Source organism: Podarcis bocagei (genome assembly GCF_964188305.1).
Source record: "Podarcis bocagei genome assembly, chromosome: 16".
Taxonomy (NCBI): domain Eukaryota; kingdom Metazoa; phylum Chordata; class Lepidosauria; order Squamata; family Lacertidae; genus Podarcis; species Podarcis bocagei.
In genome coordinates, this window is record NC_138142.1 from 12,192,983 (window position 1) to 12,212,608 (window position 19,626).

The 19,626-nt window shown below is 43.9% G+C and overlaps 1 protein-coding gene across 1 annotated transcript in view; it reads right to left on the minus strand.

The window, feature by feature from the left end:
* ZDHHC8 (zDHHC palmitoyltransferase 8) overlaps positions 1–19,626 on the minus strand; it is a 146,003-nt gene that overhangs the window by 31,404 nt on the left and 94,973 nt on the right. The window contains exons 2-8 of the mRNA XM_081174826.1: positions 16,600–16,721; positions 13,860–14,017; positions 7,424–7,596; positions 6,020–6,122; positions 3,982–4,073; positions 2,841–2,973; positions 1,187–1,292 (exon numbers count right to left, since the gene is read on the minus strand). Coding sequence (XP_081030952.1) covers positions 1,187–1,292; positions 2,841–2,973; positions 3,982–4,073; positions 6,020–6,122; positions 7,424–7,596; positions 13,860–14,017; positions 16,600–16,721 — 887 coding nt within the window. The remainder of the gene's footprint in view (positions 1–1,186; positions 1,293–2,840; positions 2,974–3,981; positions 4,074–6,019; positions 6,123–7,423; positions 7,597–13,859; positions 14,018–16,599; positions 16,722–19,626) is intronic.

The following is a 19,626-nucleotide window of genomic DNA, read 5'->3' on the forward strand; positions in this document are numbered from 1 at the left end:
TCTCTTGCGGGGGTGCAATTAGTGCCAGCACCGGCCGTTAAGAGTTTGGGTGTAATCTTCGATACCTCCCTTTCTATGGAGTCGCAGATTACAGCTATAACAAAGGCGGCATTTTTTCATCTCCGCCAAGCTAAGCAGTTGGCCCCTTATCTCTCTCGTCCTGACCTAGCCACGGTGATCCATGCGACGGTCACCTCCAGACTGGATTATTGTAACTCGCTCTACGTGGGGCTGCCCTTGAGACTGACCCAGAAACTCCAGCGGGTGCAGAATGCCGCGGCGAGACTCCTTATGGGGTCTTCGCTGCGAGACCACATTCATCCGGTATTATACCAGCTGCACTGGCTCCCGGTGGAGTACAGGATCAGGTTTAAGGTGCTGGTTTTAACCTTTAAAGCCCTATACGGCCTAGGACCCTCGTACCTACGGGACCGCCTCTCCTGGTATGCCCCACAGAGAAACCTACGGTCTGCAAATAATAACATCCTCAAGGTCCCAGGCCTCAGAGAGGTTAGGCTGGCCTCAACTAGAGCCAGGGCCTTCTCGGCTGCAGCTCCAACCTGGTGGAATGCTCTGTCAAAAGAGACTAGGGCCCTGCGGGACCTGACATCTTTCCGCAGGGCCTGCAAGACAGAGTTGTTCCGCCAGGCCTTTGGTCAGGGCGCAGCCTGACTCCCTCCTCTGGCAACCTGCACATAATTCTGCTTAATTGGTTGCCATCAATTTGATTTAATTAATTTTTATAATGAAATATTTTTAGATTGTGTGATTATTATTTGATTGTTGTTAGCCGCCCTGGGCCCGGCTGTGGCTGGGGAGGGCGGGATATAAATAAAATTTATTATTATTATTATTATTATCTCTAGACAGATAACACTCAGACTCCCACAGAGTCAGGCTGGAGCGGCCCTCCGTTCTGAAAACATTGTCAGGAGATTCTTGCAATGGGACGGGTGAAATATCCACAATGAGATCTTTTTAACCAGAGAGGATTGAGATTTAACCTAGGACCTTGTGCACACGAAACATGTGCTTGGCTATGTCCCCACTGCCAACTGGACAGAGTTTTCTGCATCACAGCTACCAACTCAACCTATCTTCACATTCTAGCAGAAAGGAAGTTTCAAGAGACCAAAGATACTTTCCCTGGTTTTAAAAGTACAAAGCACAAAACAGGGTACTGTACCTTCGCTGCTCCCCAGCTCACTGTACTTGCTGGAATCTCCTTTGGGGGGTAGAGGAGGCTGAATATCCATGGTTTTATCTTCCAGCCCTTCCAGGCTAACTTTAGACTGAAAATAACCACAAAGCAAATGAGGTCTTTCTATACCATACCAGAGAGTGTGGCATAGAAGTCGCGCAATCTCTTCAAGTAAGGAGGTCGATTCCGACCATGCCATTTTGCAGGCATTTGGCAATATTTCGAATTACTTCTCCAAATTGTCAGGGTGCAGATGAAAACACTTAAGTCAGTCTCATGAGCTAGTGCCTGGATTTCTCCTAGATTTGGTTCGTAAGTGCACGGAGCCCCCAGAATACATATCCCTGAATTACTAGGCTGTGTAACACATTACTGGTTTAAAAAGCAGCTAGGTGGTTGTTCTTCTCAATTCAGAGCAAAACTGGTTTGTGTCCAGGGTGTGTGTGTATGTGTGGGCACCAGCTTGCAGCATTTCATAAGAAACAGCAAGACAGATACAGGGTAGATACAGATTCTTTTCAAACTTGCAGTGGAGTTCACTGGATGCAGAATTACCATATTTTTTGCTCTATAAGACTCACTTTTCCCTCCTAAAAAGTAAGGGGAAATGTGTGTGCATCTTATGGTGCGAATGCAGGCTGCACAGCTATCCCAGAAGCTAGAACAGCAAGAGGGATTGCTGCTTTTACTGCGCAGCGATCCCTCTTGCTGTTCTGGCTTCTGAAATTCAGAATATTTTTTTTCTTGTTTTCCTCCTCTAAAAACTAGGTGCGTCTTGTGGTCTGGTGCATCTTATAGAGCGAAAAATACGGTAACAGGAGTGCACACACAGTCCTAGAATCTTTTGATCACATTTCCATCTGTTTTCCTACTAGCTTTGAGAGGTAGCAACATGCTTAGTAAACAAACTAATGAATGAGATTATATATTTATGCATCACACACACACACAAGCATTTTTACTTCAAGTAATTAGCCTGAAATTATTATTTCCCTCCGACTGCATCTCTAGTACCTGTTAGAATTCCAGCTCAATCCATAAACAAGCATTCAAAGGAAAACTCAGTCTTTAAACCACTCTGATTGCAAATACAATTAAAGGGTTAGGTCCAAACTATTTATTTTATTGTGGGTTGCATCCAGCTAAATTCCATTCCGTTTAACTTAATGGTCCTGAATGAACCATGTCTATCAGTTTCAAGTGTCTAGCACTACAGTGGTACCTTGGTTGTCGAACAGCTTGGCTCCTGAACACCGTAAACCCAGAAGTGTTTTGGTTTGCGAATATTTTTTGGAACTCGAACTTCCGACACAGCTTCCAATTGAGTGCAGGAAGCTCCTACAGCCAATTGGAAGCTGCACCTTGGTTTTCGAACGGTTCCGGGAGTCAAACGGACTCCCGGAACGGATTAAGTTTGACAGCCAAGGTACCACTGTATTTTACTTATCACCATGAGGTCCCAGGGTGCGTTACAACAATATAGAATTATAGAATAACAAATGGAACAATCGTAGAACAAGGAAAACAACCCATCACTCGTGCCCTATTATTGCATCAATGACATGTTGCAGAATATACCTGCCCCAAGCCGCCACCAATCTGGAGGGACCTGAAATCTGTGATGCCATGAATGCTTTACCTTGCTCCGGTTGAGATTGGCTTGGATGCCATTATCGCTTATCTTCACTGTGATCTGTCGCTCAGTTAAGTCTGGTCTCAGGAACGGTGGTTTCACACTTATGGGCTGTTTCTTCTTTGGCTCAACAATGTACCTGAGAAAGTATGTAAGCAATTCTCCTTTGAAGACAAAGTCTTCTTGACATGCTTCGGCTGTCCCCAACCTGGTGCCCACATCCAGATGATTTGGACTACAACTCTCATCAGATTCTGCCTTAACAGATCTGTTTATGGGCTTTAGATAATTCATTACATCTGTGAACTTTAAAGCGCTTAGGGTTTTATAACAATCAAGCAGCATCAAAATGTTGTGAAATAAATACGTTTGAAATTGGAGAAAATCATTCCAAAGGAGAGAAAAAAGTATATGGGTTTTTGTTGATTAATCTATTAAATCTGCTAACGTTGGAAATTGGAGGAAAAAACAATTGTTCTGAAGGGGGAAAGGACATGATTTTAGTTGATTAATCCATTAAATCTGCGTACACTGGGAACTGGAGAAAATGCAATCATTCCAAAGGAGAAAAAAGTATATGGTTTTTTTGTTGATCTATTAAATCTGCTTACAATTGAAATTGGCGGTGGCGGGGGGGGGGGGGGACGACACTCATTTTGAAGGAAGAAAGTATATGGTTTTAGTTGATTAATCCATTAAAACTGAATACAACGGAAATTGGAGAAAAAGCAATCATTCTAAAGAGGGGGAAAGTATATAGGATATAATTTTTGTTTTTAGATTATGATGCCTGCCATGAGAAAGGCATCATTATTGGAGAGGCATTCTCTCCTGCCTCTTCTAAGATGACACCTCCGGTGAAACATGCAGGATTATATTTATTTAATACAAGTATATTTTAAGAAAACCTTAAGGTTGTTAGCATCATCTTAGAAGAGGCATCACCTCCTATGTGAGAGAAGAGAGGCGAAACCTTTTCTGAGCCTCTGATATGTACCCTCCACCCACCACATGTGAATAAGTCAAGGAGGTAGATTTGAAACAGGCTGTCCAGGCCCAAAGCTGACTTTTGCACACAATAAAAACACAGTGGGGATTCACCCTTGGTCAGTAGCTACAGTTTCATATGTCTCTCCTCCTAGCTTACCTGGGTGCCAGAGGGCTGCAGAGAACGTGTTCCACATTACCGCAGCATCCTCGAGTGAAAGGATTTACTCCCCCACGAAACTTACCCGTCACCTGGAATTATAACATTCAGGGCACTTTGAACAGGTACATGAAGCATCAATCAACCCTTTAGAAACCAACAACACATTGATCACCTGTGCCCCATATCGTAAGACCTTAAGAAGGATCCTGCTTGCTCAGACCAGAGATCCATCTAGCACAGCGTCCTCTTTCCAGCAATGGCCGACTCGGTGCTTCCAGAATTTCTACATGCCAGAAAAGACTGGCCTTCCCCAAACTGGTTCCCCTTAGTTCAGGCATGGCCAAACTTGGCCCGCCAGTTGTTTTGGGACTACAACTCCCACCATCCTTAGCTAACAGGACCAGTGGTCAGGGATGATGGGAACTGTAGTCCCAAAACAGCTGGAGGGCCAAGTTTGGCCATGCCTACCTTAGATGTTTGTTGGGACTCCATTTCCCATCAGCCACAGCCAGCATGAGCAGTGGTCACGGATGGTGGAAACTGTAGTCCCACCAACATCTAGAGGCAACTAAGTTGGGGAAAGACTACAATAAACGTCTCCCAGCAGCCCACAGCAGTTCCTAGATGCCTTTAAAATAAAATTTAAATAGCAAAGCTCCTTGGGGAGAGAGGGAGTACTTACTTTCCTTTACCCTGCCTGTCATTTCCCTGCCCTAAGGCCCCCATACCCTATCCCATTTTCCTCCCACATGTAGGGGAAAGCTGTTTTTCAGCTTTATTTACATAAACCCTACTGGCAATGGTGGGCAGCAGAAGTTCAGTGAAAAATTCTGAGAGCATGTGATGGCCTAAGAGAAAATTATATGAAACGGATATATCAATGGTATCTAACACCGAGTAAATTGGCAAAAATGTATAAATCTAAATCAAGTAAGTGTTGGAAATGTAAAGAGAAAGAAGGTTATTTTTATCATATGTGGTGGTTTTGTAGTAAGGCTAAAACTTACTGGGAAATGATATATAATGAATGGAAAAGGGTGTTTAAAATAACGTTTGTAAAAACAAACAAACCCTGAAGCTTTCCTTTTGGGAATTATAGGGACAGAACTACCCAAACTGTATGGAAACATATTCATGAATGCTACTATAGCACCAAGAATGTTACTTGCCCCCAAATGGAAAGAAGTAAAAGTCCCAGCAGGAAGAATGGATACAAAAACTTAAGGAATATGCAGAAATGGTGAAATTTACCAGAAGAATAAGAAATCAAGATAACAAACTTTTTATAAAAGAATGGAAATGGTATAAAAGAATGGAAGAGTATATTTTTAAAGTAGATGAATAAAGGAACAAATCAAGTTAATTTGGATAGGCAGAAGATATTAAAAATAAAGGTAAGGAACTGCAGAAAGAGGGGGAAGGAAGTCAAGTTTTGAAATGGTGTTGCCGAACTACAGCTTCCATCATCGCTGGCCATTGATTGCATGTGCAGGGGCTGATGGGAACTGCAGTTCAAGCACACCTCGAGGGCCACATGTTTCCATGGAAATATACATTACCATGCAAATTCCTGCTTTTATCTATCTGCTGTTTGCATCTTTGAATGTGTTTATTGCGTCGCTGAGTTCCTCTAGGCAAACTGTTTATTGAGCATCCATCTCTGCTTTGCTTATACAGAGCTTGTTTGGAGATGATAAGATGTCTGCTCTTTATTGAACGCTAATCAATCGTTACCTTACGCTTTTTTGTGCCTTTCCCTGTCACCTTCATAAGTGGAAAAAGTCAAATGAAAATGCAGGTTTGTTGCAACAGAGCACAACAGAGTGCGACTTTAACTGTGCAAACCCAAATTTCCAGAACACTATTGAATCCCTCCCCCAAAATAATGATAATCTGGAGGTGATCTTTAATATTTTCATGTATGCTGCCTGACTAATGCAGTCTAAGGGCAGGGTATACATTTTTACTACTCCTGCTAATAATAATAATAATAATAATAATAATAATAATAATAATAATAATAATGTCATCTTACCTGTTCATTAGTAGTGCGTCCCCGGGCCACTAAAACAATATGGAAACCTGTGAGACCAATGACTGGAATAAAGAACAAACCCGCCACACACATGACAGCCATACTGTATGCTAGCATTAAGGAAATTCTATACTTAAGGATGACGAAATGACTGAAGGAGAAGAAAAAATAACCTGGAATATAATCGTCCTCCATTTGGGGGCAGGGAAGACCCAGTGAAACTTATTTCCCCCCATTTGTTTGTCCTCTGACAAATACCAGTCGGTGGTATACTGCCTTTGACTACAGAGATTTTGCTTAGCTTTCTTCTTAATTATCATAATTTATTATTGATAAAGGTGCCTAAAAATACACTAAGAACTGTAGAGGAATAAAAACTATCAGGCCCTGGGCCTGCAGGCCCACAATCTAGAAAACAAGACACAAAAGGGAACAGAATTAGAAGGAAGAAAGGGAAAACTCTGCACTAGCTGGGAGAGAGACTGGTCTGTTTCAAAACAAAACACTAAGCCAAAGCATGGCTAAGGGTGAACGGTGGAGTGTGCTAGTACGCCGAGTGCAGCTGCTTTGCAACTCGCCTTGCGCCCAGCTGGAAATATGAGAAATGAACATAGGAAGCTACTTTATATTGGGTCAGACTCCTGGTCCATCTAGTTCAGTATTTCCTACACTGATGGGCAGCAGCGTTTTAGGATTTCAGATGGGAGTTTTGGGCAGCCCTACCTTGGAGATCAGAAGGTCAGCGGTTCGAATCCCCATGACGGGGTGAGCTCCCATTGCTCGGTCCCTGGTCCTGCCAACCTAGCAGTTCAAAAGCACATCAAAGTGCAAGTAGATAAATAGGTACCACTCCAGCGGGAAGGTAAACGGTGTTTCTGTGCGCTGCTCTGGTTCGCCAGAAGTAGCTTAGTCCTGCTGGCCACATGACCCGGAAGCTGTACGCTGGCTCCCTCGGTCACTAAAGCGAGATGAGCGCCACAACCCCAGAGTCGGTCACAACTGGACCTAATGGTCAGGGGTCCCTTTACCTTTACTTTACCTTGGAGATGCTGAGGATCGAACCTGGCACCGTTTACAGGCAGTGTAGGTTCTCTAGCTTTGGGCCACAGCCTTTCTCCAGCAGAAACAGAGGAGGCCAGGAGGGCTTTTGGACCCTGCATCATGCCATGTTAGCTGACAGCTGCGTAAAACATCTGCACCAGGGATGGGGAACCTAGGACCTTCCATGTGCTATTTGGGCTGCAGAACTCCCATCGTCCCCAATCACCGGCCATGCGGCTGGGAGAAGTCATAGAACTACCATGACCGAAGGGCCAGCTGTTTGTGCAGGTCCTAAGGGAGGCCCCATCTGCCCGGTTCCTTCTGCACAGTTCTTGAACATCCCAAACACCGAAGGAAGGATACGTGATGGCTGTGGGTGCCGCCCCCAGCTTCTGCGCATGGTGTAAAACATAGATAAGCCCAAAGCTGAACACTCCAACCATGTGGGCGCTTAAGGACAGCAAGAAAAGGAAAAAATATCGGTAGTTCCTCCGTCCTATGCAGTTATTAACCCAAGGGCAGTGATGGTCAAAATCCTTGCAAAGAAATGAAGAGACACAGCGTAACATACAGCTACGGAAAGAAGCAACGTTATCACAGATGCCACCCACAATTTCCAACTTTGCTTTGCCCGGTATTTAGTTGGCAACAATAAAACCACAGAATCCAGCTGGATTGTACTATTTTGAGAATCCTGAGCTTTTCGTTATTTTTAAACTTTGTCCTAGGTCCCATTGCTTAGAAAAAAAGGAACACAGAAAGCTCCCTTGCAGCGAGTCAGACCATTGGTCCATTTAGATCAGCACTGTCGACACTGACTGACAGTGACTTTCCTGGGTTTCAGGTAGGGACACCAGGGATTGAACCTGCGACCTTCTGCATGCAAAGCAGATGCTCCACCACTGAGCTATGGCCCTTCCTGTCAAAGAAAGACCCAATGAGAAAGTGGACTTCTATGGAAAGAGAAAATGTGGGTTGATTATATCTGCATCATAGTTTGGTATGTGGCAGAGCAATTACCGTATTTTTCTCTCTATAAGACGCACCAGACCACAAGACGCACCTAGTTTTTGGAGGAGGAAAACAAGGGAAAAAAAATTCTGAATCTCAGAAGCCAGAACAGCAAGAGGGATCTCTGCGCAGTGAAAACAAGCAATCCCTCTTGCTGTTCTGGCTTCTGGGATAGCTGAGCAGCCTGCATTCGCTCCATAAGACGCACACACATTTCCCCTTACTTTTTAGGAGGGAAAAAGTGAGTCTTATAGAGCAAAAAATAAGGTACCTGATGGCTTCACCCCATGCCCAGGTAGAAGGTGAATTCTCTGCCTCCCCGCAAACACCACTTTAAAGTTAAACTGCTGAAAGCAAAGCTTTCACGCTCACATTTTCCTGAACTGTACATAACTTGGTTTCTAATTTGAACAGTAGAAAGTGTGCTGTAGTGTTGTTGGTCAACAACACTAAGGTGGTGAACAGCAGTATAAAAGCAGACTTTTTCATACCAGGGGCCCCCAAACACTACTGGACTACAACTCCCATCAGCCCCAGACAGCTTAAGTCAATGTCTAGGGATGATGGAATATGTAGTCAAAAAAATCCCCTGGCAACCCAAGGTTGGAAGACGTTGCTCTAGATATTGCCTCATTCTGGAGCATTCATCGGTGGTTGAGATGGAAGTCATCATTCAATATTGTAACCAACTTATTTCTTCTCTCCCTCTATCTCTTAATGGTTGATAAAAAAAAAACCAACAGCAGCCATCATAGGAACATGGCAGCCTGCATGGGTGGTGGCAGCAACCCCTTTCTCCCAGCAATACCCATGCAAAGTGGCAACTTCTGGGGCATTCTGGGAAGATAAAGTGGTAGCCATCAGAAGGCACCTGCAAAATTTAGGCCCACTGCCTATCCCCAAGTGACCGGGACAAATGAGCTGTTGAAAACAAGCCCAATTGTTACTCATGGGATTAATGTTGACTGTAGGGCTTCATTTGGCTAAATCTTTCATTCATTACCAAACGACTATGTGCCCCTACTGCAGGGCACTATATTGAGTCGCATGCCCTACCCATTGCCAAGACAAGTTTGGTGGGACGGAGGGAGGTCTACCTGCTCAAGGGCCCGCCAAAAACTGGAACCAACTGAATGGCAACATGCAAAATTCAGACATGTGTGGACAGAACCAATTTATCCCGCACACCGCTGGGAAAGGAAGACTGGTCTTGTTTTGTGCGAGTAGAATGGTTGTGGGGACTGGCTGTCTCCCGCATTTGCTATCTTGCCCTGCAGCATTTAAGTTATGCTTTCCATTGGAAGTGATTGTGAAATTTAAAACCTGGATGTGAATGAAACAAATGAATGACGACTCTTGCCTTTTAAAGGGAGCCTCTGGATTGAAACGCCAATAAAGGCTTCATTGTGACCAAGTCTCCTGGCACCAGTGTGATACATAAGCACATAGGAGTTTCACCTCGCCAAAAAGGGAGGGGGAAGTCAATAGACGGCTTGGTCTGATGACAAAGCTTATTGATTCAAGGTTTGTTAATGGCTCTGCTTATTCTCCTCGGTAAGAAATCAAAGCTTAATAATGTAGGAATGCTGTCTGCTACAGCAAACCAGGACGGCAAGTGATGCAAGATGGTCTGCATTATGTCTCACTTGGAAAACTGGGAGGAAGAAAGGACAGCTGGTCTCCTTGTGCTTCCTCGGGGGAAAGCTTGTAGGGCAACCTCCCCTAACTTGGATGCCCGCCAGATGTTGTTGGACTACAAGTCCCATCAGACCCACCCAGCATGGTCAATGTTCAGGGATGATGGGTGTTGTAGTCCAGCACCTGGCCACAGTTTCCCCATCCCTGCCCAAATGGAAGGTTGGCCTCAGCGAGTGCGCTTCCACAGTGAGCTCCCTGCTCAGATTAGGGCTTTCTCTTGTGCAAATGGCTCTTGCAAATTCTAGTTCAACATCATCTAGTTCAAGGGTGGAGAACGTGACGCCCTCCAGACAGCTCACATCCATTCCAGCCAGCATGGCCTATGTCAGGAATCATGGGAGTTGTAGTCTAACGTCTGGGTCTTGAAACAGGCTGAGTGAACAGGCATTGAATCCAATGCTTTTTGAATCTGGTGTCTTTTCCTGTTGCTGTGCAGGGTGGCAGAAAAAGGTGGGAAATTTTAAAAAGTGCCATGTTGAAACAGAGGCTGGAAAGGAAGTAGATTCTTTCTTTCTTTTTGAATTTAGCACTGTGGCTTATGTATCTATCATCTATCTATCTATCTATCTATCTATCTATCTATCTATCTATCTATCATCTATCTATCTATCTATCTATCATCTATCTATCTATCTATCATCTATCTATCTATCTATCTATCTATCATCTATCTATCTATCTATCATCTATCTATCTATCTATCTCTCTATCTCTATCTATATCTATCTATCTATCTATCTATCTATCTATCTATCATCTATCTATCATCTATCATCATCTATCTACCTATCATCTATATCTATCTATCTATCTATCTATCTATCTATCTATCTATCTATCTATCTATCATCTATCATCTATCTATCTATCTATCTATCTATCTATCCATCTATCATCTATCTATCTATCTATCTATCTATCTATCATCTATCTATCTATCTATCTATCTATCTATCTATCTATCTATCATCTATCTATCATCTATCTATCTATCTATCATCTATCTATCTATCTATCTATCTATCTATCTATCAATCATCTATCTATCTATCTATCATCTATCTATCTATCTATCTATCTATCTATCTATCTATCTATCTATCATTTATCCTCTATCTATCTATCTATCTATCTATCTATCTATCTATCTATCTATCATTTATCCTCTATCTATCTATCTATCTATCTATCTATCTATCTATCTATCTATCTATCATCTATCTATCTCTATCACCTATCATCTATCTACCTATCATCTATCTACCTATCATCTATCTATCATCTATCTATCTGATTCATATACCACCTTTCTGCCAAGGCACCTAAGGCGGTTTACAAGTTTAAAACATTGAAACAACTGCATTGTCTAATATGTAGAGTGACAGAGTCATCTCAGGCCAGCTGGGAGCTGATGACGCATGTCTTCCCTGCTCTGGGCCTCCTCGCTTCTGCCTTCCCTCAGGCCACACAGGTCAGGACAGCCATATGACATCAGGTGATGGGCAGATGAGTATTCCCTCCCCCACAAAAACCACCTGGAAGGCTGGAGGTTCTTCACCACTGGACCAGATGATCTCCACGTTCCCTTCCATTGTCATTAAGTTCAGCAGGTGTTAAGACTTCAAAAATTCTATGATAATACTTCACTAAATACAATACAATAAAGAATTATCTGGCTCCAGTATAGCACAGTGTCAACACCCGTTGAACCTTATGAGAATGTTGCTTTCTAAAATGTATAAACTAATATTAGAATGGCATACAAAAGATGAACAGGTTAAATCGGTTATGATACACTGGGTGAGGGACTTTGGACATAATATACAACTTACAGCATGTGAGAGGTTATAGAACTGGGATTTGAAGTTTACAGCATATTTTACTTTGAAAGAAAATTACATTGAAATGATGTACCATTGGTACTTCTGGTAAATTAGCTAAAATATATAAAACAAGGTCAAATACATGCTGGAAACGTAAGGAAAAAGAAGGTACCTTCTATCACATGTGGTGGACTTGTAAAGTAGTAAAAGAATTTTGGGAGACGGTATATAATGAACTAAGGATGTGGGTGGCGCTGTGGTCTAAACCACTGAGCCTAGGGCTTGCCGATCAGAAGGTTGGTGGTTCGAATCCCCACGACGGGGTGAGCTCACGTTGCTCGATCCCCGCTCCTGCCAACCTAGCAGTTCGAAAGCACGTCAAAGTGCAAGTAGATAAACAGGTACCGCTCCGGCGGGAAGGTAAATGGCGTTTCCGTGGACTGCTCTGGTTTTGCCAGAAGCGGCTTAGTCATGCTGGCCACATGACCCAGAAAAACTGTCTGCGGACAAACATCGGCTCCCTCAGCCAGTAAAGCGAGATGAGCACTGCAACCCCAGAGTCATTCGCGACTGGACTTAACTGTCAGGGGTCCTTTACCTTTTTTAATATAATGAACTGGAGAATTTTTTTAAAAAATAACCTTTTCTAAAAAAAAACCCAAAGATTTCCTTCCAGGAATTCTAGGTACAGAAATACCAATGGATCAGAAAAGACTATTTATGTATGCGACCACTGCTGCTCGGATGTTACATGTCCAGAGATGGAAAGAAGACATAGTCCCTACCAGGGAAGAATGGCAAATTAAACTGATGAAGTATGCAAAAATGACTGGAAGAATTAGAAATAAGGAAGACCCAAATTTTAATAAGGAATGGGGAAAACATATAATTTATCATTGTAAACAATTAATATTATTAATAGGATTGGAATGAAACTTGTAGTTTAATGTTGACCTATGGTTGTAATAGAGATTTAACAGACTGGGATTAATAGAGAAGTTGCAGGAGGAAAAAAGTTAACATAAGGACCCACAAAGGGGAGGAGGGAAGTTCAGGAGAATCTATGGAATTCTCTTTTTAATTTGGTTGTTTGATAATTGTTTGTAAATTTCAAAATTAAGAAGATTTTATTTTTTAAAAAAGAGAATGTTGAAACCCGCTTAAAGGTTTGTTAGGGTTGGTTTTTTTAAATTGCTGTTACAATTAAAATCCTGTTCTTGTTTCTCGGAGAATGAATTCTGCTCCGTTAGTTTTCATTGCGACTGATCTTGTGATTACAGTCAGAATGCTTTACAATTGACTCTGGCTGCCTTTGACACCTCGCTTAATGAGTTTCTGCTTATTACACCTGATTAGATTTCCCCTCCCTTTTTAATTACACAGTTGACTACTTTTAAACATTGTGTTAAAGACTTAAGAGTCCTATCTTACTCTTGCTTTCTTAAAAGTAAGTCCTATTGAGTTCCGTGGGGTTAGCATTACAACTTTAGTCAACCTGCTAATGGAAAGAAATGGCCTCACAACAGAAATGACCCCGAATAATTTTGGTATGGAGGACAGCTACACCTTGCCTGACAGTAACATCCTGGAGTCACAGTTCTTTAGTTTACAAACAACATTTCCTTGTCTCTTTGGCTGCATTCTTCGCCAGATCAGGCTAGAAATCTCCACTATACTTTGCTATTAGGGGGCTGAAGCTAAAAAAGAAAAAAGTAACAGTCCTGACCTCACCAAAAAAAGTCAATGGCTGAAAAAGTATATTGAACCCAGGGATTCAAGCTCAATGCTGTTGAGCAAAATATTCATTCTAAATACTACCACCATACATTTTTATATCAATGCAGGATCCCAGGATGGTATGCAACATTAAAAAACAAACAAAAGCAAAATTAAACTAGTTAAAACTAAGCTATGATTTCCCTCTCCGCAAAATGCTAAAGGATACAGTCAAACCTTGGTTCTCGAACGGCTCCATTTTTGAACGTTTCAGCTCCCAAATGCCAAAGCGCGGAAGTAAATGCTCCAATTTTCGAATGTTTTTTGGAACCCGAACGTCTGCCACGGATTCCGCTTGAGTGCAAGAAGCTCTTGCAACCAATCGGAAGCCACGGCTCAGTTGTCGAACGTTTCAGATGTTGAACGGTCTTCTGGAACGGGTTATGTTTAACAACCAAGGTTTGACTGTACTGGGGAGTCATATTTTGTTATGGCTCCACCACGGAGCTAGAGTCTCTTCCCCCAAAGTGGGCAGGGGGGCCTTGTCCTACCTCAACACAATTGTCACAGACGCTGCAATGGGAACAGCGCGGAGGGCGGTAGAAATGGCAGGTGGCGCACCACTTCATCCGTACTTGGATCCCTTTAATCTCCACGTTCTTGTAGAGCGGAGCTCGGAAGTCATCGTCTTTATCCTCGTCTTCGTCTGCTGCTCAAAGGTTTCAACCCCGTCCCCAGGAAAGGAGGAGAAAACACATGGTTAGATGGAGGCAGAAGATGGTTAGCGCCAAACCGCTAAGAGCACAGCACAACGTAATACAGAGCAACACAGTGGGAATCTGCCTGGTACCAAGTCAGACTATTGGAGCATCTAGATCAGTACTTCCTACACTGCCACTGTTGGGTTTTCCAGCAGAGTTCTGTCCCAGCCCCACCTGGAGATGCCAGGGATTGAAGCTTGGACCTTCTGCATGCAAAGAAACTGCTCTAGCGCAGCTCAGGCCCTTCACCACTGTCTAGGCAAGAGGATGCAGTCACTGAACTATAGCCCTACCAGTGAGAGCCAGTGTGGTGTAGTGGTTAAGAGGGGTAGTCTCGTAATCTGGGGAACCAGGTTCGCGTCTCCGCTCCTCCAAATGCAGCTGCTGGGTGACCTTGGGCCAGTCACACTTCTTTGAAGTCTCTCAGCCCCACTCACCTCACAGAGTGTTTGTTGTGGGGGAGGAAGGGAAAGGAGAATGTTAGCCGCTTTGAGACTCCTTAAAGGGAGTGAAAGGCGGGATATCAAATCCAAACTCTTCTTCTTCTCTACCAGTGACACACAGTTGGAACGGGGAAGAGAGGAAAGTCCCCGGGCACGCCAGCCTTAAAAGTGTTAGGCCACGCCTCCCCGGCACTCCGATTGGCTGGCCGGGGCGGTGACGCGCCCAAGGATTCCCCTGCTCTTGCGGGGGCTGTGAGCCAGACCCCGCGTGCGTGGGGAGGGAGTGGGCCCGCAACCCCACCTCCTCTCCAGCTCGGAAGCGGCTTTGTCGAATGGCTTGGCTCCCGAACAAATCGGCTCACGAACGCCACAAACCCTGGAGTAAGTGTTCTGGTTTGCGAACGTTTTTTGGAAGCCGAACTTCCAACGCAGCTTCTGCAGCTTCCTATTGGCTGCAGGAAGCTCCTGCAGCCAATCGGAAGCTGCGCCTTGGTTTTCAAACAGGTACCACTGTAGTCTGATCATTGGGAACAGAGGGAATGATACATGAAACTCATGTCTAAACTGTACAGTCACATTCACACCACCTATTTCAAGCACATGGTTTCGCCCAAATAATCCTGGGATCCTGTGGTTTGTTAAGGCTGCTTCTGTTGCCAGGATTCTTTGGGGGGAAGTCATGTGCTTTAAATCTAAGGTGTGGAAGTGCAAATAAATAAATAAAACCCCCAGCACATTAAAAATCAGAATATCAGGGGAGAAGGCTAGGCTAACATAACCTTCTTCCTCACATCCCATTTTATATATTCAGTGTTTTCTGCTCTTAAAAATACATATTCCATGGAGTGCCCACCTGCAGTATAAATTTACCTCCCTCCTCTACCATTTGTGACAGGCTTGGCGTCACTAGGAAATCTCAGCAGAGGTAACGCATTGAATAAAGCCTAAACCCCAGAAAAACAAACATCAGCAGCATTGCACTAAAGGCTCCTGAGAAGGCAGGAACAAGCCGCTAGTTTCATGACTTAAAAGGACAGGCACTTCAAAAGAAAGAGGCTAAGCTATCCAGACAAGAATCTGCATAGTGTTTACCAGCACATCTCCCATCAAACGTGATAAAAGCTGGCATGTTGCATGAGTTGAAGCCAGACACACACGCAAACACACACACCTGACAAGAGCATTTGTCGCTGTTCACAACGGCAATCCGTTGCAAATAAACAATGAATGATCCTATTTGGGATACGGGTGACTAACACATCTAAATAAGAACAACAACAATTACCATATACCAGAGATGGGGAATCTGTGCACTTCTAAATATTACTGAATTGCAACTCCCATCTGCCCATCCCTGCTATTTACCAATAGTAAACTCACTCTCTGTTTATAGAACACAACTTGGCCAAAATTGCACCATCCAGGAGGGAGGTATCAACATGTTCAGAGGAACCCCCAAGGGTTACAGAAGTCCATCAATTTGGGTGGGGGGAAACCTAAGTGGCATTAAAAAAAACCCCACCAGTCTGATGAAGACTGAGCATGCTCGATAGCAACAGAACGCAGAGTATCTGTTGCGGGGGGCGAACGGGGGGGGGGGGCGGACGGGACAAGACTGGTGATGGTGGGGAGGATGGAACAGGGCACAGCTGGCTGGCTAGAACTCTGAACAGGAGTTCTCCAAACTGCAGATTAAGGCTGCATAATCAGGTAACTGATTTTCCTATTAGGGGTATTAATAGTGGCGGAGGGGGGGGGGATAAAAGCTGGTTGTGCCATTTTGTAGGCTAAAAAACAGTTCCTATCCATGGGCTGTTAGGCTGCTGAACGGAAAATAATATAGTGCAACTGACATTCAGGATTGGTGTGTTGTGCGACAAGCACAAAGAGTGCAATGAGATTGAGTGTTTGGGGGGGGAGGCTCAGTTAATTTCATTGTACACAGGTTGTACATTGACAATAAAGGTATTATTATTATTATTATTATTATTATTATTATTATTATTATTATTATCTGTTTGTTTGCCTTCATTCCTTCCTGCCCATATTTTCCCCGAGCCACCCGCCCTCATCCTGTCCAGCTTTACCTCGTGGAAAAACCCCAGGGTCCATGAAGGTTGCCATGCTGAAGTTTGCGAGTACAAACAGGAACACGAGCCCATTGTATAGAGGGATGGCTGGAGAGACGGCTCTTGTTAACCAGGGGCACCTGCATACAAGAGAAAAGTGAGGTTGGAATTATTCTTAGTTTGTCAAATGATTTGCCTTTGTCAGTGTCTCCCACCCTAGAGCATCTCAACCCGAACACATTTTAATATGGCATTCCCCAAAGGCAAAAGTAGGAGTGAAGCAGAGTTGTTGCTGGCATCTGTCCGTCTCGAGAGACAGTGGAGTTTGAAGTCAAATCGCTGGAGAATCACAGCGCCTGCTGTGGCTGCAGAGAGTGGTAACTTGCAACTGCTGCCTCCAGCACTGTTTTCCTGCAAGCCTGGGCAGCATGTATGGAGGTCCTGGGTTACTCAGACGACAAGACCCGAGGTACTACTGTACATCAACTCTGAACGTGCTCTGAATGCACATGCAAATGAATGTTTCTAGCCCTGGGCACTGTCCACCCCCCCCTCAGCCTTGCTGATGTGGTTCAAAGGATGTGGAAGCGCAACCCATCAGGGGAGCGTATATAAGCCAGGAGCAGGGTGGGTCTTGCTGTCGCTGCAACTACTCTGCAAGGCACAGATCCGTGGGGGACAGTGCCCAGTGGCTAGAAACATGTGTGTGCATGTGCACTCAGACCACATTCAGAGTTGATGTACAGTGGTACCTCGGATTACAGACACTTCAGGTTACAGATGCTTCAGGTTACAGATTCTGCTAACCCAGAAATACAGTGGTACCTTGGGTTACATACGCTTCAGGTTACAGACTCCACTAACCCAGAAATAGTACCTCGGGTTAAGAACTTTGCTTCAGGATGAGAACAGAAATCGTGCAGTGGCAGCGCAGCAGCAGCAGCGGGAGGCCCCATTAACTAAAGTGGTGCTTCAGGTGAAGAACAGTTTGAGGTTAAGAACGGACCTCCAGAACGAATTAAGTTCTTAACCCGAGGTAGCACTGTAAGTGCTTCTTCATCAATAAAGACTTAACTATCAGACTTCCTTAGCTGAGGTGAGCCAGGACACCACTGCAAATCCAATCCATTCACACTTGGTTGCAATTCTACCATGGGCAGCTGCTGTTCAGTTTTTTTCCTGTGCAATCCTGGCTTGATTTCAAGATGCAAGAATAATCTTGATTCTTCTTTTGCGGTTGCGGCTTGAACTCAATGCTTTTTTAAAATTTGGCTTCTTTTCCTGACCGCGTGCAAGGGGACTGAAGAAGGTGCCAAAATCAAAAGGCGTTGAGTTCAAACTGCAACTGCAAAGGAAGAATCGGGAGCGTGTTCAGAGTGTGCTCCTGGGTCTCCCTTTGTGACTACTGCTTGAACGTTCCCGTGTCTAATGCCGTTATGATGGAAAGGTGTTCCTGGTTTGCCCCAAACGACCTGGCAAGTCAACGTCCGACAACTGGAGGCTCTACCTCTTTAGACTCTGCGGCTAATTAGCTACCCAGTGAAAATTAATAGGCTATTTTTCAATAGGAAATTAGTGCCACCAATCCATCATGGAAGGAAACCTACAACCATAAACAAATCTGTTCATTTACTGGAGTTGCATATTTGAATGAGTTCACTGAAGATTAAAGAAAGGACACAGTGAATCATTATAAGTATTAGCCAGAGTTCTTTCGTCTCCACCCTACCATTGTTCCTTGTATAATTTGTTTTCTGGATTTCTTTCTCTTTTTCGTTTTTTTGATAGGGTATAAACTGCGCTATGAAAAAAAAGAAACTGCTGCAGTTCTGCTGAGAACTGCAGAACTGAGTTCTGAGATAAGCAGTTGTGAATGAAATTGCCAGCTTAAATGCAAAAGGTAAGATAGGAATACTGTATGTTGTTGTTGTTTAGTCGTTTCCGACTCTTCGTGACCCCATGGACCAGAGCACGCCAGGCACTCCTGTCTTCCACTGCCTCCTGCAGTTTAGTCAAACTCATGTTGGTAGCTTCGAGAACACTGTCCAACCATCTCGTCCTCTGTCGTTCCCTTCTCCTTGTGCCCTCCATCTTTCCCAACATCAGGGTCTTTTCCAGGGAGTCTTCTCTTCTCATGAGGCGGCCAAAGTATTGGAGTCTCAGGTTCAGGATCTGTCCTTCCAGTGAGCACTCAGGGCTGATTTCCTTCAGGCTGGAGAGGTTTGATCTTCTTGCAGTCCATGGGACTCTCAAGAGTTTCCTCCAGCACCATAATTCAAAAGCATCAATTCTTCGGCGATCAGCCTTCTTTATGGTCCAGCTCTCACTTCCATACATCACTACAGGGAAAATATCACTACTGGGAAACATCACTACTGGGTAAACATCACTATCAGGTAAAGCTCTGTCATGTCATTCGGCCGCATGAGGGATGGGGAACCTGCAGCCCTCCAGATGTTGATGAACTAAAGCTCCCATCTTTTGTGGCCACTGACCATACTCCCAACTGATGGAAGTAGGGACCTGGAAGCAACACCTGGAAGGTACAGGTATCCCATCCCTGCTTTAAAATGTAATCAAGAATAAAGCTTTTTCAAAAAGCTCACTATAGCTGAGTGGCACAGAGCACACTTTGCATGCTGAAGGTTCTGAGTTCAATGCTTCACATCTTCAGATTTATTTATTTATTATTTTAAAAAGGATCTTGGGTACTAAATGTTGTGCCAAAACTTCTGCCTGAGATACTTCAGAGTTGCTTCCAAACAGTGAAGACATTAACTGGACCACAGGGAGAGAAGATATCTGACTCTGTATACGGCACCTTTTGCCCATCTGGCTAATGGGAATTGTAGCCCAGAATTAAGAATAATAATTTATTATTTATACCACGCCCATCTGGCTGGGTTTCCCCAGCCACTCTGGGCGGCTTTCAACAAAATATTAAAATACAATAGTCTATTAAACATTAAAAGCTTCCCTAAACAGGGCTGCCTTCAGATGTCTTCTAAAAGTCTGGTAGTTGTTTTTCTCTTTGACATCTGGTGG